The 27,130-nt window shown below is 45.0% G+C and overlaps 1 protein-coding gene across 4 annotated transcripts; it reads left to right on the top strand.

Annotated features, from left to right (window-relative positions):
- The first annotated feature begins 507 nt into the window (after window positions 1–507).
- Window positions 508–23,691, top strand: Hnrnpf (heterogeneous nuclear ribonucleoprotein F). 4 transcript variants are annotated; one of them, XM_006994920.4, is made up of 4 exons: window positions 508–936; window positions 14,937–15,063; window positions 16,789–16,847; window positions 22,249–23,691. In XM_006994920.4, the coding sequence occupies exon 4, from the start codon at window positions 22,298–22,300 to the stop codon at window positions 23,543–23,545; it is 1,248 nt and encodes a 415-aa protein (XP_006994982.1). In that variant the 5' UTR covers window positions 508–936; window positions 14,937–15,063; window positions 16,789–16,847; window positions 22,249–22,297; the 3' UTR covers window positions 23,546–23,691. The 4 variants fall into 4 exon arrangements, with proteins under 4 accessions (XP_006994982.1, XP_006994983.1, XP_015843948.1 ...); XM_006994921.4 differs by lacking the exon at window positions 508–936 and adding an exon at window positions 1,171–1,307; XM_015988462.3 differs by lacking the exon at window positions 508–936 and adding an exon at window positions 1,673–2,018.
- The last annotated feature ends 3,439 nt before the right edge of the window (window positions 23,692–27,130 follow it).

Here is a 27,130-nt window from a genome sequence, read left to right on the forward strand (position 1 = left end):
GGATCTGTTTTCTATCTTTTGGCCTCTATTTTTCTTCTTGGACTGTTTCTCCCCCTGAAAGTCAGTTTTCTCTTTCCTGATGGCAGTCTGGTGTGTTTTATGAACTTTTCCTTCATCATTATCGTTCACTTATAACCTGGGACTATTCTGAAGAGCACCGTAATGTCTCCAGTGTTTCCTTAGAGGCAGCGGCTCGCGCCCATGCAGCCTCAGCCCCCTCCAAGCCGAGATTACCAGCGCGTGTCCCACGCGCGCCTAGGAGGCTCTGGAGGTTTTAAAAATAATCTTCAGCTTAGCCTGGACCTTGACATCTCACGAAAAGTCCTCCCAAATTATTACACATCAAGAAAATCTGTCCCTGCACTCCAGGAAGTGCCGAGTGTGAAACTTAAAACCCTGTGGCTGGGGGCTTTCAACAACTTGAGACAAATCTCTCCAGACTGTCCCTCTGAGACGCCCTTAGGCGGTCTTTCTTTTTACGTAAGACACCACACTAGTTTTCGGCTCACACGCGGTGATTGAACCCTGTGGGCTCATGTTTCGGGGTGCGGAGACGCGCGTGCAGCACTCAGCGTCCTCCCGGGGCCCACAAGTCGTGAGGCTCTCCATGGACCCCCCCCCTCCACCATGTCCTCCTCTCCATCCGTCCCATTCCCCCTCCCCCTCCCCCTCTCCCCCTCCTCCCGCTCTCCCGCCCGGCTCCATGAAGGTGTGCGCCTGCGCGGCCGCTGCCCTTTCCTGGATTCAGAGGCGGGGCCACACCCCGGCCCCGCCCCTCGCCTGCCTGGCCAATCCTGGGCTCGGATCTGGGCTCGTCAGAATGGCGCCGTGGCGGCCCGGTGCCCGGATGTCCGCTGCCTGAGGCTCCGCCCCGCCACGGTCTTGCATCCTTCCGGCTTCGTCGTGGAAGGAGGACTGCGCCTCGTCTTCCTGAAGGTGGGGTTCGGGGAAGGCCAGCCCGCGGTCACGCCGGCTGTGGGAAGGGAAAGTGGGCTCCCCGGGCTACTGTTTCCGGGTGCTCGGGGCGTGGGTCGAGCGGGGGTCGGACCGGGGACCCGGAGGGCTTCCGGAAGCGCCGTGGGCGCTCCCCAGGCGGGAGTTGAGCTGCAGGCCGGCCGCGCGGCTGACTCGCCCCGCGGAGGCCCCCGCCGCGAGCGCGCGTCTGGGGGTTTCCATGGTGACAGTAAACAAGCCTCAACTGCCTCAGCTACAACTGCCAAGTCCCCGGGGTTCCACCCTCCTCTAGGTGCTCTGAGGGCCGGCGAGGTTCCGGATGTGAGTGGGAGCGTGGAGACAAGGAGCCCGAGGTGAGGGCCGCCAACCGGGTGGGCTGGCGCCTGGGCCCTTGGGCCGTCGGGCCGCGGGCGCGGGATGGGGCTGCAGGAAGGACGGGTCCGAGGCGGCGGCCGCACACCCGCGGCCGTGCGGAGACCGCCCCCGGGGCCCGGGCCCGCGTGGCCGAGGTCCGGGGGCCGGGGTGGATACCCGAAGCGGAGAGTGAGCCCGACGGACGGAGCCGGGACTCTTGGGGCTGGGGTTTTCGGGCGGGAGAGGTGGGGTGGGTGGGTGGACGGGATCCGAAGTCGGGAGTCCCTCCGCTAGGGGTCCGGCCGCGGGGACCGAGGTGAGGGGCCCCGGACCCCGTCCCCGAGGTCCAATCACGCCGCAGAGATAGGGCGGCTTTCGCTGCGGGCCGGCCATGCCCGCCAGCAGTGCTCGCACGCGGCGCGCCCCATGCCGGATATTTGGGAGTTGGGGGGGGGCAGGGCGGAGCGTCCCCCCCCCCCGGGGAGGGACAGGCTCGACCGTCTCTCCGGGCGGGCCGGGGCGCCAGTTGCAGTTTTGAGCAAGGCAAGCAGTCGCTCACGTGGCCGGAGGCGCCCGGAGTTTCACAAGACTGGGAGGGACGAGCCCGCCCTCCTCCCACGCCTGGCCCGAGCCTCCGGCCTCTTCCTCCTCGTGGCGGCCCGGGAGGCAGGAGCCTCCGTCTGTGTCTGTGTCGGCCCGGGCCCCTGGAGGTATCGTGGTTGCGTTGGGGGGCGGTGTGCGTGTAGGGGTGGTGGAACCTCTTCCCAGGGAGGCCCGTCGGCTGTGTGCTTCAGTTCCAAGGACTTTCGGGTGTGTTTGTGGATCTTTACGGTTCTGGTGAAACTTGAGGTGGGCCTGCCCGGCCTTCCCTGGCGCGCGCTCTCCGGAGCGTCCCCGAGGTGGCGGGACGCTGGCCCCAGCCGCCCTGAGCGTCCCCGCGAGGCAGCCCCACGTGCCCTAAGACAACCACTCCTCGGAGCGTCCTCCGCGGCTTTTCCTGTCCCTGGCAGCCGGGCCCCAAACGAATGATCCTCTTTCCTACCGGCCGCAACTACTTGCGTGCTGTCGTCTGCGACGGGGCCTGCTGAGTGGTTGGGCGAGCGCCCAGCGCGGGAGGCCGCCATGCGGCTGTGCAGGATCAGTCGGGAGCCTGGGCAGTGTGGCTTGGACTGCCGAAATCTCGTAGGACACAGAGGGCTCTTTTCCCCCCTTCCTTTCTCTTGGTTACGTTTATTTGTGTATATGTGTGGGCCAGGGGTGTTAGAGGTAAGAGGACAACTTGAGAAGACGGCTCTTCCAGAGTGGGTCCCGAGGATCGAACTGATCATTATGCTTGGCTACAAGAGTCCCTCTCAAGCGTGCCCCCCCCCCAGGCGGTTTCTTTGTAGTTTTGGTTGTCGTGGAACTCACTTGGTAGATGAGGCTAGCCTCGAACTCAGATCCTTCTGCCTCTGCCTCCCGAATGTTGGGATTAAAGATGTGCGGCACCATGCCCGGCGTTTTTAAATAATTATTTGATTGATCAAGCCGTAAGATATCTTGAAATAGGTACTACTTTAGTGAAATCTTTTTTTAAAAAATGTTTGGACACAGTTTCCAAGTAGAGGTCAGGGAAAAACGTGGGGCCAGTCAGTTCTTCCATATTGTGTTCAGAGATTGTGAGCTCAGGTCCGTCTTTATTGCAAAAACGTCTTTACCCACTGAACAATCTCGAAGTACTTTTTTAAGAATTGTGCTTATGAATTTTTAGTAAAAATAGAAATATCAGATTTGTCGGGTAGACAAAAATAGGTCAGTGAAGTGTTTTGGTGGTTTTTTGACATTTTAATTTTAAAGTAGAAAGTTTATATTTCCAGTGAATGTTGAGATTTGTAGTTTATTTTGTTGTATACCTAGACTTTTAAGTAGACATTTCTCTGTCCCTGGCTGTTTTGGGACTATGTAGACCAGGCTAGCCTGGAACTCAAGAGATTGCCTGCATTTGTCTCTGAGTGCTGGGATTACTCGGTTTAGATGCTACCTCCACCCCCTCCTCCCCCGGGGTTTAACAGCCCTGGCTGTAGACCAGGCTGACCTCAGAGATCTGCCTGCCTTTGCCTCCCGAGTGCTGGGATTAAAAGCTTGCAGCACCATGGCCGACTCCTAGACTACTTTTCCTGTCTTTCAGTCTGTTTGATCTTCCTGCCTTTTATCTGTCTCCTCATTGGTGCCATTACAGGCAAGCACCACCACCACTGCCTCCATAGACCTAAAATTTTTTTTGTTTTTGCTGTTAAGTATTGGGGGGGGGGGAGTAGGCTCATGTAGCCCAGGCTGGGCCTCCAAGGCATCATATAATCACTGAAGATGACCTTGAATTCCTGAACACCAAGCTCCCCTAGATTGCTTTGGATTACAGGAACATTATTGGCATGGTTGGCAAGCACTCCATACTCACTGAAGCACATCTGTCAGGCATCGTGTCCATTTTTGTAGTTAACCAGCTTCTGTTTTAAGATTTATTATTTTCATTATATATGTGTGTATGTCTCTTGGTGGGCAATGTTCAAGGCAAGGCTGGGTTACATAGTGAGTTGAAGGAAAAACTTGGGCTCCTTGACTCTAAAATAAAATGGAAAATGGTTAACTTTTTTTGAGATAGGGTCTCACTATTCAGCTTGGCTGGCATGGAACTCACTGTATAAATGAGGCTGGCCTCAAACAGAAATCCACCTGCTTCTGCCTCCAGAGTGTTGTGGATTGCTGTGATTAAAGGTGGTGTTGGCCGGGTGGTAGTGGCGCACGCCTTTAATCCCAGCACTCGGGAGGCAGAGCCAGGCGGATCTCTGAGTTCGAGGCCAGCCTGGGCTACCAAATGAGTCCCAGGAAAGGCGCAAAGCTACACAGAGAAACCCTGTCTCGAGAAAAAAACCAAAAAAAAAAATGTGGTGTTAACAAAAATTTTAGCAATAGCTTTGGCTAAGGCTGAGTGGTGCTGGTGCACACATTTAAACCAGGCACTTGAGGCAGAGAGAGGCAGATCTCTAGAGATCTGAGGACAGCCTGGTCTACACAGAGAAACACTGTCTTAAAACCAAAACCAACCAAAAACAAATGAAACAAACAAAATCCCTCACCATTGTTTAAAATAGAAATGGCTTAAAAGAAAATATTAGCTAAGTAGAAGTCTCTGCCATTTTGCCATAGGCTATTGAGAATCTGAAGACTGAAGAGAGTCCCAGTGGCATTCTTAATCCCATGGTACAGAATAGAAAATGGAGACTGGAAGAAACACACACCAGGGACACAACACAATTGGAAATTAGGGTTTAGGTCTGACAGGGACTGCCTTGCCTTCCATTACTTAGGGTTTCTTTCTCCACTGTTCTTCAGAGTTCACAGCAGAGGAAGACCGTAACTCAATTTAAGACCACCATTCTTTATTTTGCAGGAAATAAACCTACAAAGATTTGTTGCCAGAGATCGCAACTGGGACCCTTTAAATGCTAGGCAGGTGCTCGAACTGAGCAGCATTAATTTTCCATAAAAAATTTTTTAACGTATATGACAGACGTGGGTGAAGGGGTGTGGGCAGATGCTACCAGGAAAATGCCAAGGTCAGAGGACAACAGCTTTTGTTTCCCTTTGTTACTGGTGGGTTCTGTGATAGATAAAACTGAGGTCATCTGGCTTTTAGCAGATGCTTTTCATCCTGTAATGCTTTTCACTTTTTTTGAGACAGGGTCTGTTTTGTAGCTCTGTTTGTTCTGTAGCTGGCTCTATAGACTAGGCTGGCCTCAAACTCAGATCCTCCTGCCTCTGCCTCTTGACTGTTGGGATTAAAGGTGTGTGCCATCATGCCTTGGCTCCTTTTTCAATTTTAAAAGTGCAGTATTTGTTGTTGGATGTTTTTGCTCTTTTGGGGGACCTACCACCTGGCTCCCAAATAAAACACCCATGGAGACTTACTCTGAAATTATAAGTGCCTGGCCTTAGCTTGGCTTGTTTCTAGCCAGCTTTCCTTAAATTATTCTGTCTATCTTTTGTCTCTGAGCTTTATCTTTCTCTATTCCTGTGTATCTTTTTTGTTTTTTACTCCATGGCTTGCTTGGTGGCTGGCTCCTTCCTTTTCCCAGATTTCTCTTTCTATATTTTCTGCCTGCCAGCCCTGCCTGTTTTTTTCTCCTGCCTCGCCATTGGCTGTTCAGTTCTTTATTAGACCATCGGGTGTTTTAGACAGGCACAGTAACACAGCTTCACAGTTTTAAACAAATGCATCATAAACAAAATAACACACCTTAAAATAATATTCCCCAACAAGTGTTGCCCTATATTCTAGGCTGACTTCAAACTGAGGACTCCCCTTCCAGTGCTGAGATTGAGAGCAGGATTACATGTATAGGCCACCACATGCAGCCTCAAATACTGTACATACAGCTGACAAGTTGGAGTCATGAGCCAAGCAAGGTTCTGCTTCATTTAGTAGGCAGAAAGTGTCTTGGCAATCTTACAAGTTACTTTTTACTCCAAATCGGGCACTAATAGAAGTACACTGCAAACGCACAAGTGGTTTTTCTTTTGTTTTTAATCTTAGCTCTTCGTTTTTCCTACAAATTGGTGGTTACCTTTGCAAGTCTTTTTATTGGGACTGTGGTCCTAATAGGCACACTGCTGGTAGTGTTTGTTAGGTAAAACTGCTGCTTCTTCATGAGTACTGAATGTGCCTCCCTGCTAGGACAGGGTTGAGAGATACACTCCTGTGTAGCCCAGTAATCCTGTCAGGTGCTGGTATTAAAATGTAGTGAGATTATCATTACAGTGTTGGTATTGGATACTCACATTAGTGGGAGTCTTATATACAGACTTGTATATTTTTATAGACATGTCTATATTTTGATATTCCCTTCTTACTCTCTAGACTCTTCTCCTCTGATCCTTTTCCCTTTTCCACCTATTCTCTCTTCTGTTTTGCATGTGTACTTGTATATTTTTGATGTCCCACTGAGTTACTAGGTTGTTGACAGGTCCTGAGTGAAGGAACAGCAAGCATACCATTACCTACAAAAAACATTTAAGAAATGATCTCATTGCATACTTTGTCTCCATTGATATGTGCTAAGTTGTAATGATTTCCCCCTAGGGGGCTGGGATTAATGGTTAAACTTGTAAGGGATTGATTACTCTAGCTTGGTCAAGATATTAACTGCTTTATGTGCTGCTGGGTTCCAAATCTCACATTTTAGGACTTTGGAATCTGCCTTCCTAATTGAAATTAGTTTGTGAAGCTAAATTCTGAAAATGGAAAAGTAGCTTCAGTTGATTAAAATGTACTTGAACTATAAAGTGGATAGCCTTGGGTTAGGAGGTTTTTTGTTTTTTGTTTTTTTGGAGACAGGGTTTCTCTGTGTAGCTTTGCACCTTTCCTGGAACTCACTCTGTAGCCCAGGTGGTCCTTGAACTCACAAAGATCCACCTGCCTCTGCCTCCCAGTGCTGGGATTAAAGGCATGTGCCACCACTGCCCGGCTGTTTTTTTTTTTTTTTTTTTTTTTTTTTTTTTTTTTTTTAAAACAAAGGTGTAAAGTGTCCCATGCCTATCTATGACCCTAACACTTAGGTGGGGCTTGGAGGGGGACAGGGACTGGAGTTTAAGGTCAGCGTAGGTTACAAGAGATTCTCTTGAGCCAGTCTTAAAAAGCCAGATGTGTTCTAGCCTTTATTTAATCTTTGTACTTGGGAGGCAGAGGTAGGTGAATCTCTTAAATTTGAAAGCAGGGAAGATGGACAAAAACTAAAATAGTGGTGGCTTAACGGAAGTTTGTCTTCTGGTGGCTAGAAGTCTTTTGAGATGAAGTTGTAGCCAGTGTAATTCTTAGACCAGACAGACAAAAATTGAGATCTCGGAAGGAAAAAAGACACAAGTGGTGGCAAGAGACATCTTGAGGTAGAGAATGGAAGGAGATTTTCTTGGTTTAACATAGATTGGATTCTGTGGTGTCTAGGATACTTAAACAAAAACAACTTAGGCATAATGTTAAGACCTAAGAAAAATGACCTGGAAAGAGCAAATCTTCCATTTTTGAGCAGTCATAGTCCCAGCATTTTTTTTTTTTTTTTTTGGTTTTTCGAGACAGGGTTTCTCTGTGTAGCTTTGCTCCTTTCCTGGAACTCACTTGGTAGCCCAGGCTGGCCTCAAAATCACAGAGATCCGCCTGGCTCTGCCTCCCGAGTGCTAGGATTAAAGGCATGTGCCACCACCGCCCGGCGTCCCAGCATTCTTGAGGCAGAGGCACATCAAGTCCTAGGCCAGCCAGGTTATATACAGTAAAACCTTGTTTTATTGCCAGGCATGGTATCGTGCACCTTTAATTTCAGCACTAGGGAGGCAGGGCAGGTGGATACTGGCTTACAGAACAAGTTCTGGGACAGCCAGAGAAGCCTTTTTTTTTCTTCTTTTTAAAAGAATCTTTTAAAGTTCCAGTGTTTTACTTTGGTATTAATTCATAATTCAAGTGGAGGTAGGAGTAGCTTGCCTAGAACCCTAGCACTTAAGACACTCTTAGTAAATCCAGATTACCTTGATTTAAGAATAAAAATTCAAGAGCTAGAAAAATGGTGCATTTGTTGCTCTTTGCCCAGAGCCTGGATTCAGTACTCAGACTAAAAGTCTTTAAAAAGGGGGCTTTTTAAAGACGGATGTAAGAATTTGGTGTTCTTAGGGAGGACCCTGGTTCAATTCACAACACCCATATAATGGCTAACAGCCATATGTAGGAATGTATGTGGTGTGCATATAAATATATGCAGACAAAACACTTAGACATGAAATAAGTTTTTTCTTAGTTTTTCAAGACAGTTTCTCTGTGTAGCCCTGGCTGTCCTGGAACTCAAAAAAGATCAGCCTGCCTCTGCCTCCTGTTTAAAAAAAATAAAAATTTGTCCAGGCGGTGGTGGCAAATGCCTTTAATTCCAGCACTGGGAGGCAGAGGTAGGTGGATCTCTCAGTTTGAGGCCAACCTGGTCTACAGAGTACGTTCCAGGACAGCTGGGGCTACACAGAAAACACTCTTGTCTCGAAAAACCAAAAAATAAAAAATATTTAAATGATGTTTAAATGGTAGGAGCATCTTTAAGCGCTTGTGTTTTGTATTTTCCCCTTGATAAAATATTTGTGGTGTTTGTTTCAGGGAATGCTTCTTAAAATATGTAAGGCATTTGTTCTGTGAAACTGCCTACCTTTGAAGTGTGGCAATTTGTCCCTGGGTGGTAGAGCCAGCCACTGTCATGTTTCTTAGCTTCATTCTGCTCTTGCATCTGTTCTCCATTTTCCCTTCCAGAGCAGTGGATTGTGGTTGAGTTTACAGTAGCAGTTTTGGGCTCCTGTAACCAGTTACTTTAGATCTGGTGAAGTGTTTGTCTTTCTGTGGCCTCCTGAAGAACCACCCATTCTTTTCTAACATAATGTGGAGGTCTCTTGGAGACCCGGGGGCCCAAGCCACAGGCATCGTGAGTTCTTTGTGACTGACCACTTTGGAAAGAGTTACAGGAAGTTGTTAACAGGGCTGGTAAATCTACCATCTTTTCAGTTGTAATTTCTTTAGCAGAATTTACATAACACATACTCATTTCTCACTTAACTATGGGGAGAGGGTTACCAGCTAATCCAAATGATGGCATTTTCTATTCACTGATGACAGAAAGTCTAATAGCAATACTTTTTCATAAACATAACTAAAATTCATAATTTTACATTTGTCTAGTTTTCCATTGTTACCTTAGATATCTTAATTCTTGACATAGGAAGAATAACAATCAATAGGCCAGTTGTGCATGCCTGTAATACCATCATTTGGGGATGGAGCCTTGGAGGATGAGTTTCTCCAGGTAAGCATTAGCTACATAACAAGTTTGCCTGTAACACATGAGACCTGTTGTCAGTAGTTAGTGTCAGTGTAATTGTTTTACACTTAGTATAAATTTATCCTTTTGGTTAGTTTTAGAGTAGTTTAGTGTATTGAACTTGGCATGTAATACACATTGTTGGTATATGTCCTAACACCATAAGATTTTTTTCTCCCATAGTTCTTAAGTAAGTTCATAACAGGAAGAAATAATTAAGAGTTGCTGAATTGAACAAAAATAGCTAATTTAGGACTGCGAGTTTTCTTCAGTGATTGAGAGCACTCACCTAATATGTGCCAGGCATTGGGTGTGATCCCTAGCACCAGAAAATAAAGCTAAAAAGATAACTGGATCTGCTATGTGATGGTGTTGCATGCCTGTAATCACAGCATTTGGGACTCAGAGCAGAGCCAGGACTGCCACAACTTATAGGCAAGCCTAGGCTACTCAAGGGAGATCCTGTCTCAAACCAAACAAAAAAGTTAAGACTAACTCTGCTACCTGGAAAGTTTGAGGCTAACCTGGGCTACATAATATCCTTTTTCTGTTTTAATTTTATTTTTAAAGTTTTCCAGACAGGGTTTGCCTCCTGAGTGTTGGGATTAAAGGCCTGTGCTACCATGCCTCCTTAAATGTAACATTTTTAGGACTGATTAAAATTAATTTGTTACTGCTTACATTTATTTATGCATCTTTTAGTTGATTTCCTGTGTCATCCCAGGCAGGCAGAAGAACAATGCCAGTATTTCCCATTTTGTAAAATTTTTGGCATCATTGCCAAAAATTAGTTTTTAAGTCGGGGTCCTGGATGACCAGGAATTTGATATATAAGCCAAGCTGACCTCCAACTGCTGGGATTAAAAATGTGCCACCACATCATCTCTTCAAAAAAAATTTTAAGACGGTTTCATGTAGCTCAGGCTGACCAAGTTGTATGGTGGATGACCTGGATCTCCTTATCCCAGTGATAACTACTTTGCAGGTGCTAGAATTACAGGTGTGAGCCACTGTTCCTGGCTATTGTCTGCATTTATACTGCCTGTATACTGTATTTTTTGTTTAATGGGACTCTGACCAGTTACGTGAATTCTACATATATATATACTTATCATTTTCCATTCTCTAGCCCTAATAAGTCTTTTACTTTCCATCTTGTCCCCAGTATATGCTTTCTTCCTTCTTCTTGTTCTTTGCCTTGTGACAGTGTCTGTAGCTCAGACTGGTTTCAAGTTCCAGGGTGGCTTTGAAGTCCTCTCATGCATCAGCCTTGTGAAAATTGGGATTATAGATCTGTACCCTTACAGAGGTGGCAGTATAAGAAGCAGGAGTTTTAAGGCCATTCTGTGCTACAGACATGTCTCAAAAAAACAAAACCCACCAAAAGAAAAACAAGTCAAATGGTAACAGCCTCATGGAAGCAATTGACTCCCCAATTGGCTTTAGGATACAAAATGCCATACTAGTATATAAATATATAGTATGTAGTCTCATGTAGTTCTCAACCTTAGACTTCTGTGTAGCTGAGGCAGACTTGATGAACTCATCCTGCTTGATTCTGTGATGAGATTACAGGCCCCTGTCATCAGGCCTTAAACTTCCATTTCTTCCTTTTCTGTCAGTGTACCACTCCTTCCTTCTGCAGTGTTTCATTACAGGACAAAATGTATCATGACTGATATGTAGTAGGATTTGCCTTACGTCACAAGCCAGTTCATTGAAGAAGGTATTATATTCATCTACTTAAGTGCCACATGAATTTGGTCAAGTGAGTGATAAAATGCATGCTACTCTGAATGCAGCAATATTTTTTTTTTCAAGGCAGTTGAGACTTGAGTGTAATACTCTTACTAGAGACAACCCAAATTTCTCTTTCTCAGCTCGGGGACCTTACAGGAGGGCCTCATTCATGGAAACATCTGAGCTATTTTACCAGTCCTGAACAAACAAATTTGGTGGCTGAGTTTTTATTTAGTATTGTTCAGTTCTGTGGTATGAATTGTCTTGGGTGGGCAGTGTCAGTGTTGGTGGGGTTGGTTGAGACAGGTTTTCTAGGACAGGACAGCGGTCTTAGAATTCCCTTTGTTAGACCATGCTGGCCCCAAACTCAGATCTGCCTGCCTCTGCCTCCCAAATGCTGGGATTAAAGGAATTCAGATTTAGAATTTAGATTATGTGCTTTTTAATAGGTATGGTCTCATGTAACCCCTGGCTGGCCTGGAACTCAATATATTCCAGAGGATTGGATTTGAGCTTATATATATTTATTGAGACAGTCTTGCTATGTAGACAAGGCTGGCCAGTGCCCCTGACTACTGGAATTGAAGGTGTTGGTCACCCCCAAACCCCTACTATTTTTTCTTTTTCACTTTAGAGGATAACTTGTGGAAGTCAATTTTAGCTGGGGGTGGGGATGGCACATGCCTTTAATCCCACCACTTGGGAGGCAGAACTTATAAATCCCTGTAAATTCAAGGCCAGCCTGGTCTACAGAGTGAGGTCCAGGACAGGTACCAAAACTACATAGAGAAACCCTGTCTCTGGTGAAAAAAAAGAAAAAGAAAAAGAAGTCAATTTTATCCACGTTTTTGGGGATAGAACTAAGGTGGACAGGCTTGACAGCTGTCATCTTTACCTGCAGAGCCTTTTATTTACAGCCTTGTTTTCTGATCTTCAGCCTTCCCAAGTGCTTTGGCATATACAGGCAGGCTGCCTCAGTCACCATTCTGGATTTATTTGATGGTGGGGATGGGTGGAACATAGCATTTGGGGCTTTTTAGAACTATGCCACCACTTAACTGACATACTCAAATTAAATTTGAGGAATTAAGCTGGGCGGTGGTGGCGCACGCAGAGCCAGGCAGATCTCTGTGAGTTCGAGGCCAGCCTGGACTACCAAGTGAGTTCCAGGAAAGGCACAAAAGCTAAACAAAGAAACCCTGTCTCAAGAAACAAACAAACAAACAAAATTTGAGGAATTATAAGTAAGGATTTGGGGTTGGTAGCATTCTTATAATGGACTGTTTTGAAACAAAAATTCATTCATCTATAATAGAACTGAATAGAATGATAGACATTTTTTCCTACATTGTAGGTAATTTCCAGACAAAACCCTAGTGTCTTACCATCTCATTTACAAATATTTTTGGTTGTCTGTTGAAAACAACTGCTTATTTATTCATGTGTGATGTTTCAATGTATGAAATGTTTTGTCAGTGCCCACAGAGACCAGAAAAGCTGCCTGACCTGTGTATAGGAGCCAAACCCCACCCAGCCTTCTGGAAGAACAGGAAGGTGGATATGGGATTTTTTTTGGGGGGGTCTTTGAGACAGGGTCCCCCAGCTGACTTGGAGTTTCCATAAAAATCATTTTTCCTCAGCTGCCCAAATGTTGGGGTAACAGGTATATGCAGTGCTACCACCTATGACCCCAATTCTTATTTTGGAGCATCCAGATACATATTAATAGAAATTCGTGGTCAGTGTTCATTTGTATCACGAATCAAAACTGGAGGTGGGAGAAATTAGCTGAGTTGATCTGGCACTTAGCATGCAGTCATGGAGTTAATGAACAGCATCCCATAAAACTAGTCATGGTGGACCATGTAATCCCAGCATTGAAGAGGCTGGGGCAGGACGATTGCCCAAAAGCTCAGCAAAAAAATCTGAAGTTCAAATTGAGCTTAAGCCCCATGTTGCGTTGGAAGTCTCTTCTGCATGAAGAGTCCAGTCTCCCCCCCCCCCCAATCAATCAAATATGCCCCCATCCACACATTTTTTAAAGTCTTACTTAGTTTTTATTGGAGCTGTTACAGATTTTTTAAATTTTTTTTTTTTTTTGAGACAGGGTTTCTCGGTGTGGCTTTGCACCTTTCCTGAAACTCACTCTGTAGCCCAGGCTGGCAGAAAGATTTCTTATTGTACCTTGTCCTTTTAGTCTTGAACTGTGGTATTTCTGTAAAACTTTCTTCTGTAAATTCCACACCTTTAATCCCAGCACTCAGGAGGCAGAGGCAGGCGGATCTCTGAGTTCAAGGCCAGCCTGGGCTACAGACTGAGTTCCAGGAAAGGCACCAAGCTACACAGAGAAACCCTGTCTCGGGGGAAAATAAAAATAAAAAAGTTAATTCAAGTTATCAAGAGTAAAAAAAAAAGCATAAGAATTTGCAGCCATCACCAGCTTCAGTTAATAATGGCCCTCCTTGTTTCATGTTTCTCTTTCCTTTTGGAACATTTCTGTAAGTTTCTCCAGTCTCCACAAGAAATAATCTTGGTAGTAATAGCATTTTAAAGCGTATTATTTGTGTGTATGCAATTGGAGGGGTTGACGCTAAGGGTAGGTCAGATGACAACTTCAATTCCTTTCTCCTTTTACTGTATGACATGGGTCCTGTGGATGGAACTCAGGTGTCAGGCTTGGAAGGCTAGTAGTACTTTCTCCATCTCACTGGGCTCTCAAATATATGGCCGCTGGGTCGTGGTGGCACACTCCTTTAATCCTAGCAGGCCAGAGAGATCCAGGCCAGCCTGATCTACAGAGCGAGTTCCAGGACAGCCATGGCTGTTACAGAGAAACCCTATCTCAGGGGGAAAAAAAGCCCTTGAAATATCCAGTCATTGCTGAATCCAGTTGCTTTGAATTAGAATGCATTTTGTGATTGCTTGTTGGGTACAGGTTTTAGGAATTGATTTTTAAAAATTGTGCACTAAGATTCAAGGGACAAACATGTGAGTACTGGGGACTCAAACTTGAGATGTCAGCCTCTAGGTGCAAGGGCACTTGGGGGAGGGGGCGATGATACGGTTTCTGTGTATCCCTGGCTGTGGCGGAACTTACTCTGTAGACCAGGCTCCCAGAGATCCGCCTGCCTTTGCCTCACCAGTGCTGGGATTAAAGGCATGCGCCACCACCGCCCAGCGGGAATTGGTTTTCAAAGTTATGGTTCAGCATGGAAAATAACCATGAGTTTTCTTGGTCAAGTGAACAAAACAAAGTATTGTGTGTCGGCAGGTTTCCATTCTGTATCCCACTCCGAGGTGATTCGGTTTTACTTGGTTGCGTCTTCTCCCCCCCCCCGCGGGTAATATGGACTTTGCCCAGGTGGCTCCTTCTCTCCTTTACCGAGAACTCGGCGAGAAGTCTTCCCCTTCCCTTTCCCTCCTTCCCCCATTTCCGGCGCTGGCCAATCGCACGGTTCGCGGGCCACACCTGCAGGCACGCTTTCCTCATTGGTGACATATTGGCGGGCCGGCAGGGCACTTCCTTCTCTGCACCCCGTGACCCGAGTCCGACTGCCGCTGTAGATCACGCGGTTTCTGCTTCCCGGACTCCGGACCTGAGCTCCCGTCCTCGGCGTGGTGAGCCCGCTCGGCGCCCGAGCCTTCACATTCCCGGTCGCTTACTCGGCCTGGCCACCTGGAACTTTTCCCGCTTCCAGCCTCTCCATTCCTGGGCCTGCGCGAGTTCCTGCTTCAGCCTCCTTCCCCTCCCCCACCCACCCCACCCCCGGAGGCTCGGGTGCCTCCCATCCCCCCGCCCCCGCCCGGAAGCTCCCGCCCGAGCCCGCGCAGGCCCCGGGGCGGACCTTCCTGCCCGGCCGGCGCTCTCAGCGCGGCGCGGTCGACTACCGGGTACAGGCCGCGGAGCAGCGTCACCTTGCCCTCGGCCCTGCTTCCCGCCAAAACCGCGTCTCTAGGGGCTCCGCTTCGGCAGAAAGCGCTTGCCCCTGGTCACTTGAACTTCCATTTCAGGTTGAGAACAAAAAGAAGATGCACCTGGACTTTCCCCGGAGCTCTCTGCGTTTTTAAAGCGTCGGGTGGAGTTGGGGTTCGTAAGCCGCGTTGCTTATTGAAAGTAGAAGTCACTTCTGCCTCGGTGGTAAGTTTTAGAGCAGAAAAGGCAGCAGCGTGGTACTTTAGCCGCGACTCTCGTGGTCTTAAGAGTAGAACTTTGAGTTAGAACCTGCCAGGACGCTCTCCCGGCGTTCCGGAGGTTAAAACTCATTTACAAAATGGAGGGAGGGTGAGGGCGGGCTCGCAGTGAAAACTCGGCGACTTCCTGGAACACAAAGATGCGTAAGGAGGAGGGTGCAGCAGGGCTCCCACCAAGCGGGCCCTGAACAAAAGAACTAGGTGGGTGGTGCTTGAACCGCCCTGTTTGTTCGGCCGATAAACTTAACTAGTCCAGGATTCAAAGGGCGCACCTCATTTATCTTCCCTGGATCTACCTGAAGGCAGTGGAAATCCAGTCTAACCAGTATCACCGAGTGGGTAGCTTGTTAGAAAAGAAAAGCAGAGTCTCAGCCTGGATATTTAAACTTAGGAGTGCGTTTTCACTAGTTCTCAAGTTGCGAAGTATGTTTAAGAGCGAAAGTAAGCCTTTGCTGGCCACCGTACTACGAGCTAGTCACCTGGAACAGTGCAAACGGTTCCAGTAGTGTGTCCTACAATTACATCTGAATCTCTGGGTGAGTGCACAGCACTTTTCACTGGGCATGTCTCCGCAGTTCACATATTCACAGTCTTGTGCCAATGGGTTAATGTAGGCTGCCAGCTTCTTGCCCTATGATGTTTCTGCGGAGGCCTCAAGTATCAGAAGATTGGAGTAAAATGGTGGAAGAAGGTTGTACAGTCTAAGATTTCACGGAAAGGAATATGGATGAAATGAAATGAAAACTTAGTTTTAGAGTGTTGAAAGCTATTGCTTTTAAATAAGTTTCTAACAGTTATCCCCAGTGTCTGAGGTTATAATCACAGGAAGTATGAGGAGGTGATTGTAATAGCCTCTAATTGAAGACAACAGGCAAGATGAACTACCACATTTCCAAAATAAAAGATGCAGCTTAGTTATAAGACATTTTATGAGCCGGGCGGTGGTGGCCCAAGCCTGTAATCCCAGCACTTGGGAGGAAGAGGCAGGTGGATCTCTGTGAGTTCGAGGCCAGCCTGGTCTACAGAGCTAGTCCAGGACAGGCTCCAAAGCTACAGAGAAACCCTGTCTGGAAAAAATTAGAATACAAAAAAAAAAAACAAAAAACAACAAAAAAAAAAAAGAAAGAAAAAGACATTATGGGATTCAGCTCATGTCTTTATCTTTTGGGGACAACTTTGTCAGATGGGTGTTATGTCAAGAGCACATTATTACATATTTTCCATCACAATAAGTAGATTAGACATCAAATATAGTTGATGTAAATTTATCAATACTATTAAGGAGGGTCTTGGGGTGTCTCAAACTGCCCCCAGAAGAAATTCTCAAACGAGTCCAATCCAACAGCCTTGCCTGGGTGCAAGGGCTGCTGGCAAAGATGTTTGCTGCCTTCCCCACAGAGTTCTCTCCCTACATTTAAATTCTGCAGATAATGTATAACTAGTTCTCTGCTAAGCAAATGGGTTGTTTGCTGATGTCCTCTCCCCATGAAAAGAGAAAACAGTAACAAGGAAATCTTGTGGTCCTGGGACTATAATAAATGTCGTCTTGGGTTTGTGATGATTAGCTTGCTCTGTACCCAGCTCCAGGAGCTCCCCTCTATAATGATAATGCATGGATTCTGAGGCCATGAGACCAATCTTGGGTTTTGTGTTTTTGTTTTGTTTTTTAAAGGAAAACTTGTACCTTCCATAAGTGTTTCCTACAGAAGGCACCTGTGGTGGTTCTTTAAGGTAAGCTATTAAGTCAATGTAAGTCATAATCGATTTAAATCTAGTGAGTTTTATCACCTTTAATCCCAGTAATTGGGAGCCAGAGCCAGGGGAGATCTCTTGAGATCTGAGTTCCAGGCCAGCCAGGGCTATACAGAGAAACCTTGACTTGGAAAAGAAGTGATAGAGAAGAAAATTTTCTGAGTAAAAGAAAGGAGTAGGTGTAGTTAGGGGTTTCTAGGGAAGAATGATTTGGGCCTAAACTACTTAAAAAGTTACAGGCATCTAAAGAAATTCTTCTGTGGGGTTCTTGTTGCTTCCTGCTTCCTGCATGTCTTCAGCCTTGGCTAAGCTGCTATAGTCTGAAGGAGAGTGTTGACCCCAATTGGCCTGTTAATCCCTTGCTAATCTTTGGCCTGCTGTGGTTTGTGCAGTCTGCTAAGGATGAGGACACCTGGCTACAAAAAGTCTAGCCTAAGTGGGGTCCCCTGTTGTTTTGAAGACACCTTTTATGCCACTGTAAAGGGTGTTAGGAAAGGGTAGGACCAATTAGATAGGTTGTGGAGAATAGGAAGATGTTTGGAAAGGTATTGGAGCTTAGACCTCGGAGGATTATCGGGATTTAGCTAGACAAGGTTGGGCAGAGGATATTTGGAGGGAGAATTAATTACTATGTGTGTCAAATCATCCAAGGAACAGAGTGGGGAAATTATAGGTACCAAGAAGGAAAAAAGAAATGATACAAGCTAGGTAAGAATGTAGCTCTGAATGTCTGTAGGACCCGAAGATTCCATTAGTTCATAATCTTTGTTCTAGTAACCATTGGGAAATAGGGCTTAGAAGTGGGGCATTGACATAATTGGGTTGCAGTTGTGCTTAGAGAAATTTAAGAATTGTGTTAGGGTAGCAGAAAATGGGTACTTATTAGAGTTATGAGGAACTAGGAATATGGGAATTTGTTGATGTGTTTGAGAAGAATGCAGCAAGACAACATGTTTGAACCAGGCCATGTTGTGATCGTACAGGACTATAATTCCAGCTACTGGGGGGGGGGTGTGAGGCAAAAGAAAGGACTGTAAATTTATGGTCAGCCTGGACAACTTAGACATTGTCTCAAATTTGAAAGGTTTAAAAGAGTTTGGAGATAGGTATAGCTCAGTAGTTGGGTATTTGCTTATTGTGCAAAGACCCTGGTTCAGTCACCAATACCACAGAAAAGGAAACACTTTGAGTATAGAGCTATGGCAAACTTTTGGACAGGTACTCAAGGTTAACTATGATTAAATTTAGTATTTTTTAGCTTTATGATGTGAAAAGGCACCCATTTAGCTCCTCATAAGAAAGCTTTATTATGACTTTGCCCAACTGTAGCTAATGGAAATGTTCTGATCACATTTAAGAGACCCTAGTCCAGGCTATGATTTTGGGTAGGTTGTGCAGTTTTCTTTTTTCTCTCTCTATCTTTTTTTTTTGGTGAGGGGGGAGATGGGGTTTCAGCCCTGGCTATCCTGGAACTAGTTCTGAAGATCAGGCTGGTCTTGGAACTCCAAGATACAAAAATCTCTTATCTCCCAAGTGGTGAGATTAAAGATGTGCACCCTTCTAGGTTGTATATCTATGAATATTTTGCTTCAGATAGTTTCAGTTTTTAGTAGGCTTACTAGAATGTAAACATTTTAAAATTTTATCTATTTTTCTGTTTTTTTTTTCTTTCGAGACAGGATTTCTCTGTAGTTTTGGTGCCTGTCTGGATCTCGCTCTGTAGACCAGGCTGCCCTCGAACTTAAAGAGATCCACCTGACTTTGTCTCCCGAATGCTGGGGACTAAAGGCGTGTGCCACTGCTGCCTAGCTAAATTTATTTTATTTGTATTTTATGTGCATTGGTGTTTTCCTGCATGTATGTCCCTGTGAGGGTGACAGGTCCCCTGGAACAGGAGTTATAGACAGTTGTGAGGTGCCTGATGGTTGATTGGAATTGAACCTGGGGCCTGGAAGAGCCACCAGTGCTCTTGACCACTGAGCCATCTCTCCAGCCCTGAATGTAAATATTTTTATAAGGTCATCTGTATACTTGATCAAAGGATAGGGTCGAGCACAGTGAACTTACTATACTTACCACTTGGGAGTCTTAAGCAGAGGTGAGAAGGTTAGCCTGAGTTGGGTGTAAGATCCTAGAAAACTTGTCTGAAAACAAGAATAGGATTTAAGGTTGAGGGCAGGGGTCCTGTGTGAGAATTGGGTACTCAAGATAGCTGATTGGATCTGAGAATATCTTTATATAAAGATTTGTTTCTTTTTAGTCTGTAGAAATTCATGCCTTGGAGCTGTAGAATGAAAGGCCATTTAAAGATCAATGAGCCCAGCCATGTGTGACATGAATACGAGGGGAGCTGATTAGAACACCTAAAGAGGATTTCTAGGAAGGAATGGTTACATTTTGTGGAGATGAAGATAGGACATTTGTTTTAGAGGTAGGCTTGGCCTGGTAAGAACCCAGCTATTTTAATGGCTGGGAGGAGAAGAGACAGTTGAGGAAGCCTCTTATGAGTCTACAGAAAGAAAAGGGGAAATCAGCAAGTAGCTAGAGGCAAAGTGAGCCAGAGAAGACCTTATTATATGATGATGGCTTAGTACTATTAACATTGGTTGCAAGGAAATGGTGCTAAGTGAATATAAAGGACCTTCTCTAGGTTGGACCCCAAGCAGAGCTGTTATAATTAGAGACAGTTCCTTGATTATAAGTTATTTGTGGTTTTGCTTCAGTTGATTTCATGGTCCCTAGAGAAGTAGAGAAGAGTCTGAAGCTGCCCACGTATCTGAAGAGTTGTCTCAAGAGCAGGCAGGTAGAGTAGTTTTGTAGATGTGGTTTTCCATACCTAATTTTTTCTTTTTCCGGTTTTGAGACAGCCTAGTTTAGTGTAGATAAAGCTGGGCTTGGAGCTTCTCATCCAACTCCTCCCCATATTCTGGGATTATAGGCATTGGACTCCTAGAGAGCCCTCCCCCATGAAGAGGCTGAGTTTCCCTAAGTTAAATCATCTCACATGAACTGACATTGAATTTGGGGTCTTCCTGTCCTAGACTCTGGGTTATATCACAGGCACTACGCCACCAATTCAGACTGTTTAGATAGTATTTGAGGCCTGATGGATAACCTGGGGGCAGTTTTACTACAGAGACTGGCTGGTAGATTAAGGAAGGTGGTGGATTGAGGAGTGCTCCTGCCCTCTAGTGGGTAGAGACTAGGGTTGCAGCCAAATATACAAGGCACAGGTCAGGTTTTGAAAATAAATGGACTGGTTCAAAATGTCTGACGTCCATAAGAAAATAGTCTAAAGACACTTTTTTTGTCTTTGTAGCTGAGTGAACCACTCACCACAGCTAAGGTACAGTACAGTAGAATCAATAGAGCTGTGTAGTAAAGAACTATGTAAATTGTTTATTGGAAGGGGCTAAAATGATAACAGAATCGAAGCTGGGTTATGTGGAATGAAGAGAAGGAAACTCCGGTCTGCAGGAGGGGATTTGGGATTTCCACAGTGTGAAATTTCACTTTGGTATTTATAAGTTATTGGTAGCAGTAGGGTCTAGGGATGGCATTGGAAGTCATTGGGAAATCACGGAATCAAAGAGCAAATAGTAGGTGCATGGATCTACTCCAGTAGGGAGGGTGAAAACCTAAATCTGGGAACAACACAATCTTCCATAATAGTATGACCAGGTGTGGGTCCCTGATGACAGGATATTTGTCCTGGCTTTGGAAATTGAATTAGTTACTCCAAAATACACACATGATTCTTAGTGAACAAGGAAAGTCTGCTAGAACTTCATTTATAGCACACTACAACGAGATTAGTTATATTGCTGCAGGTATTTAGGTCAAGCTTAGGGTGTGGTAACTTACAGGTGCCTGCAACTTTATTCAACTTGCATGTTTATTTTATATATAATTATGCATATGAGGAATATATAGGCTATTCCCCACTTAGTTCTCCCTTTGAGCTTGCCCTGTCTTCATCTTTATGCCATAGGCAAAGTGACTATATTAGTAAATTTTCCCAATGTAGTAGTAGTGCCATTAGTACCACTAAACTGTTGAGACAGGATGGCATTCTTGTCATCTCGAATCTGCTGTAGACACAGGTAAGTAGAATTTTTGTCAGTATTTTAAAGTTAAATGATAAAATGGGTCAAAATGGTGTCATGTTTCCTTATTAACTCACATTTGAGTATGTGTGATGCTAAAATTTTTCTTATTAAAAAATGAGATGTTTCTGTAGTCTAGGTTGCTCATAACTAGGTAGCCAGAGGTGACCATGAAATAGATCTTCCTTGTCTCCACTTTAAATGTTGGTTACAGATGTGTACTACCTTGCCTTGTTTGGAGACAGGGTATGGCTATGTAACCCTGGGTGGCCTGGGATTGGCTATATAGAGATCGACTTGTGTGCTGTCACCCTGAGCCTGGCTCTCTTACTTATCCATTTATTTACTTACTTCTTCAATGTGTTATATTTGCAAGTGTGTAAGTGAGTATGTATGTGGAGGTGAGAAGAAGAAGCAAATCTTTCCACTGTTGAGGGGGGGCATCTCAGGGATCAACTCCAGGTGATCAGGTTTGGTGGCAAGGAATTTATACACTATCATCTTAATGTCCCTTAGTTTTATTTTTGAGACAGTCTCATGTAGGCATGTAATTTAATAGTTGAAGATGACCTGGAACTACTTATCAATCTTTTGATTTCTCCATACCAAGAGCTTGACTTTGGTGATGGGTCTTTGAGTTAAACCTGACATCTATATCTAGCCAAGGGCTTACAGAGCTATGCTTGGTCTTTTGTTGACTTGCTTTATCTCTAATTCCATCACCACACCCCACTCCCCAGACAGGGTTTCTCTGTAGTTTTGGTGCCTGTCCTGGATCTGTTCTGTAGACGAGTAGGCTGGCATCTGCCTAGTCTACAGAGATCTGCCTGGCTCTGCCTCTTGAGTGCTGGGATTAAAAGGCATAGGCCACCGCCACCCGGGTATCTCTATAATCATTGATAACACAAAAGGGATAACTGTGTCTTGTGGGGTAGGGGTACTTTTTGTTTTCTCTTTTTAATGTTCTAGGGCCTACCCTGTACATCAAACAGGTCACCTTTGGAGTTTATTTTTTAAAGATGGGGACTTAGACCAGCCCAATCTGGCTTAGAATGCAGAATCCTGGTCCAGTTTTGTTTTTGGATGGGAGTCTTGTTATGTAAACCAGACTGACCTGGAACCCAGAACACTACCATGGCTGGTAACCAGCTATTTTATTTTCACTCATTCTTACCTTCCATCTGTGAAATGGGGAAAATAGCATTTAATGAATATCTTACTATGCTTATTAAGTGAAAGTTGTATAAAGTAGGTTTTTTTTTTTTCCTTTTCAGCTACAAAAAATTGCCCAAGCTTGTGTGACATCAGCCTTGTCAAGTGTCCATGATGCTGGGCCCTGAGGGAGGTGAAGGCTATGTGGTCAAACTCCGTGGCCTACCCTGGTCCTGCTCAATTGAGGACGTACAAAACTTCCTCTCCGACTGCACAATTCATGATGGGGTCGCAGGTGTTCATTTCATTTATACTAGAGAAGGCAGGCAGAGTGGTGAGGCTTTTGTTGAACTTGAGTCAGAAGATGATGTAAAATTGGCTCTGAAAAAAGACAGGGAAAGCATGGGACACCGATATATTGAGGTGTTCAAGTCACACAGAACCGAGATGGATTGGGTGTTGAAGCACAGTGGTCCAAACAGCGCTGACAGTGCCAATGATGGCTTTGTGAGGCTTCGGGGACTCCCGTTTGGATGCACAAAGGAAGAAATTGTTCAGTTCTTCTCAGGGTTGGAAATTGTGCCAAACGGGATCACATTACCTGTGGACCCGGAGGGCAAGATTACAGGGGAGGCCTTCGTTCAGTTTGCCTCACAAGAGTTAGCTGAGAAAGCTCTGGGGAAGCACAAGGAGAGAATAGGACACAGGTATATCGAAGTGTTCAAGAGCAGCCAGGAGGAAGTTAGGTCATACTCAGATCCACCTCTGAAGTTTATGTCTGTGCAGAGGCCTGGGCCCTATGACCGGCCTGGCACAGCCCGGAGGTACATTGGCATTGTGAAACAGGCAGGCTTGGATAGGATGAGGTCTGGTGCCTATAGTGCAGGCTATGGGGGCTATGAAGAATACAGTGGCCTCAGTGATGGCTATGGCTTCACCACTGATCTGTTCGGGAGAGACCTCAGCTACTGTCTCTCAGGAATGTATGACCACAGATACGGAGACAGCGAGTTCACAGTGCAGAGCACCACCGGCCACTGCGTCCACATGAGAGGGCTGCCCTACAAAGCAACGGAGAACGACATTTACAACTTCTTCTCTCCACTCAACCCCGTGAGAGTTCATATTGAGATTGGTCCTGATGGAAGAGTGACGGGAGAAGCTGATGTTGAGTTTGCCACCCATGAAGAAGCAGTGGCAGCTATGTCGAAGGACAGGGCCAACATGCAGCACAGATACATAGAACTCTTCCTGAATTCAACAACAGGGGCTAGCAATGGGGCTTATAGCAGCCAGGTGATGCAGGGCATGGGAGTGTCAGCTGCCCAGGCGACTTACAGTGGCCTGGAGAGCCAGTCAGTGAGTGGCTGTTATGGGGCCGGCTACAGCGGTCAAAACAGCATGGGTGGATATGACTAGTATTGTAGGAGCATTTGAGTTATTTCAATCAAAATTTCACAGGCAGCCAATAAGCAGTCAAGAGCAGTTTATAACTCTAGAGGAAGCTGGGGGACCCACATTGCACCATGAGTTTGTGAAATCTGGATTAAAAAATTACCTCTTCAGTGTTTCTCATGCAAACTTTTCTTCTAGCATGTAATATTGAGTAAACTAAAACTATTTTCTTCCGCTTTTCTCAATTAACATTTTTGGTAGTATACTTAAGGAGTGATGTTATCTGAGTTGAGTAGTTTTAAGTATGTTGAGTGGATCTTAAAGCACACCACAGTGAACACACTGGGGACATGTACTTTTCTGGAGAACTCAAAGGTGCTAGATCCCTGATGCAAAGAGAAGCATTTCTCATGTTCATTCTAGTTTATATTTTCATTTAAATCTTTAGGTTAAGTTTAAGCTTTTTAAAAGTTAGTTTTGAGAATTGAGACACAATACTAATACTGTAGGAATTGGTGAGGCCTTGACTTAAAGCTTTCTTTGTACTGTGATTTCCTTTTGGGTGTATTTTGCTAAGTGAAACTTGTTAAATTTTTTGTTAACTAAATTTTTTTCTTAAAATAAAGACTTTTTCACAATGACTGGCACAGCTTATCTACTCAGCAAAAGGCAGCAAACTGGGTGGTTGAAAAAGGATTTGTAACCCCTTAATTTCCAGAGGGAATTTGAAAATAGTGGTGTTAGCTGGGTGGGGTGTCTCAGGCCTATAATCTTAGCACTTAGGAGTCCAATCATGCAGATTGCCATGAGCTCAAGACCATCTTGCTTGAATAGTGTAAGGCAGGGCAGAGAGACATAGTTCAGCACTGTCTTTTAAGATGAAAAGTGGTGTGTGTGTTGTAGAGACAATGACTATAAGCAGTCCAATATACATAAGGAAGCAATAGGCCCTGCCACCTGTGATTACATGTGTTATGTACTATTTTTGGCATGTTTGTGTGTTCTGCCTCCATGTGTAAATGGACTGCATGCATGCCTGGTGTCTGAAATGGCCAGAAGAGGGCATTAGACCCCCAGAACTGCAGTGCCATGTAGTTACTGGGACCACTCCTGAGTTCTCAGAGTGTAAGAGTCGTAAGTGCTCTTGAAAGTCGAGCCATCATATTTACCTTTTTTTTTTTTTTTTTTAAAGCAGTTGACTTTGCTGGAGTCTCAACAATTTAAATGTTCAGTGTAAAAGTTTTTTTCCCCCCCCTTTTGGCCCGTCTGAAGTGATTGGCCAGTTACTGGCAAAGGCTACTGGTAGGCTACTGGTTTTAGGGGTTATGAGAAAGTACAGCTATTGGGTGTCTACAACACAAAAAAACTAGCCAAAGAGGAATGGACACAGGAACCCAAATCCTTGGCAGACATCTTGGGTGTTGAGCATAATCTCTACTGAATGGTGTATCCTATTTTAGAGGTCATAGTCTTGTTCTGTTTTTAGAAAAGAACCAGTTCTCTAACCTGAAGCCGAGTATTGTGGAGGAATCCTGGCAGTCTGAATACCAGACTATACAAATTGGTTAGAGCGAGTCTCCATTGAGATGGATGTAATGGGACTCGTAGTGCCCTGGTTCCCTTTGTGCTAGCCTGGAGTTTCAACTAGGGAGGAGAGTTACCTGGGTTGAGTTTACCAGTGGTCTCAAGGTATGCATAATACATTTAACCATGTTTTAATGGCTGTGGGTCCCTCATTTGTGGTCTGAGCTGCAGTAATGGGAAACCCACTATCTTAGTCCACTGTCTGCCAAGATGGGAAATCACGAAGTTACTTGTTTGTAAACCGAGTTAAGGCAAGGCTGTGTGTAGAGGCAGAAAGCAACCTGTATGTACTCGGGGAAAGAAGAAGCCGACACCAGAAAAACGTAAAAGATGCTGGCTGTGGTAAACCTGGAGACAGGGCAGGCAGATACCTAAGGCTAGCCAAGACTACATTTTGAAGTCTTGTTGATATTCCTAATTATTGGTATAAATAGCTCATTTCTTGAGGAAGCTATATGTACCTTGTAGACGCAAATCTGAATTATCTCCTAAGTATAGCATATTAACCCTTAAAATTACATGCATTTCATTGTTTTTTTTTTTTTTTTTAAATAAGGTTTCTTTAATGTTCTGTCTGCACGTATGCCTGCGGGCCCCAAGAGGGCGCCAGGTCTCATTACAGATGGTTGTGCGCCACCATGTGGTTGCTGGGAATTGAACTCTGGACCTCTAGCAGAACAGCCAGTGAGTGCTCTAAACGGCTGAGCCATATATCTAGCCCCCCGTGTTTAAATTTTGTGTGTGTGTGTGTGTGTTTAAATTCTGAAAAAAGTTTTTTGGCATGTATGGTCATTCGTGTATGTCTGCATAGCCTGAGGAAGTGGTGACCCTCCATGTGGGTGCGTGGACTCAACTTTGTCCATTTTCAAGAAGTGCTCTTAAACACTGAGCTAACTCTCTAGCCCCTTCATTTATATTTCTGTTTGTGGGCTCATGTGTGTCTGGTTGCAAGTGTAGAGGGACACAAGTTGGATCTATTTGTTGGGTCCCAAGTACTGAACAACTTTGGTTGGTAATAAATGTTTGCCTCCTGAACAGTCTCACCAACTGGAGAGGTGTCTACAATGTGGGCATGAAACAATTCATTCATTATCCAGGGCTTCAGTACTGCTTAAAGATACTTGGCCCTTGCTTTCAGAAGATCCACTATGAGTGTTTCCTCTTGGAGCTAGGAAGAACTACTAAAGGGTAAGAGCATGTTGCCCAAAGAGATCCCTGACACAGCAAGCAGGGAGGTGGTATAAGGAGGGGAAAGGAGAAGCTGAAGTATGTCTTCAATGTCCAAATCATTCAACTCAAGATCCTTGGCAGATGCATTCAAATATTTTACACTCGGCACAAGGTGTACTGTTATTGATGGATTGACTGGATTTAGGGAGGAAGTAAGGATTCCTCCGCCGGAACAAACAGATCTGTTAGACAAGAAAGTCCATTCTGTAGCGTGGAGAGGAGTTGGTAGTGTCTCATCTGGCATCCTGCCCTGTTTGTAATTCTATTCAAATACCCATGGTCATTCATTGGCCACAGTTACTTCTGTCACAAAAGCAGGGAGCTTAGTAGTGTAGCACAGCATTTGCTCAACAAAAACCTAAAATCGTGGTTGTCTGATGGAAATACGTCAGTCTGTGGTCAGAACACAATGGGTATTTTTCAAGGTATAGAGCTAAAAATACTGCATGTGTGCTTGACGTATATGTATGAGGTCCTGTGTTCATCTCGAACTGAGGAAAAAACACTGATTGTACAGCTCTTCACGTAAGTTTATTCTATCATATATTGAGTTTTGGGGAAAGCTGATTTTACACTTAGAAATAAGACTGAGTTACTAGAAGGCTTACAAGGGTTTTATGTGAGCAGTTCCTACGAAGAGTTCCATAATGGTTTAATGTGTCTGACCCATTATCTAGAAATAATGAAGATTGGAGGTTTAGTAAACCAAATGATGAGTCCTTTGTACCAATGAGTCCTTTGTACCAATGATGAGCCAATGAGAGTTGGCTTGTCAGCTTTGGACCAGGACTCGGG

Source organism: Peromyscus maniculatus, chromosome 3, assembly GCF_049852395.1.
Source record: "Peromyscus maniculatus bairdii isolate BWxNUB_F1_BW_parent chromosome 3, HU_Pman_BW_mat_3.1, whole genome shotgun sequence".
Classification (NCBI taxonomy): Eukaryota; Metazoa; Chordata; class Mammalia; order Rodentia; family Cricetidae; genus Peromyscus; species Peromyscus maniculatus.

Excerpts from the sequence above, each read along its gene's own strand:
- Hnrnpf (XM_006994920.4), top strand. The coding sequence starts at position 22,298 with ATGATGCTGGGCCCTGAGGGAGGTGAAGGCTATGTGGTCAAACTCCGT.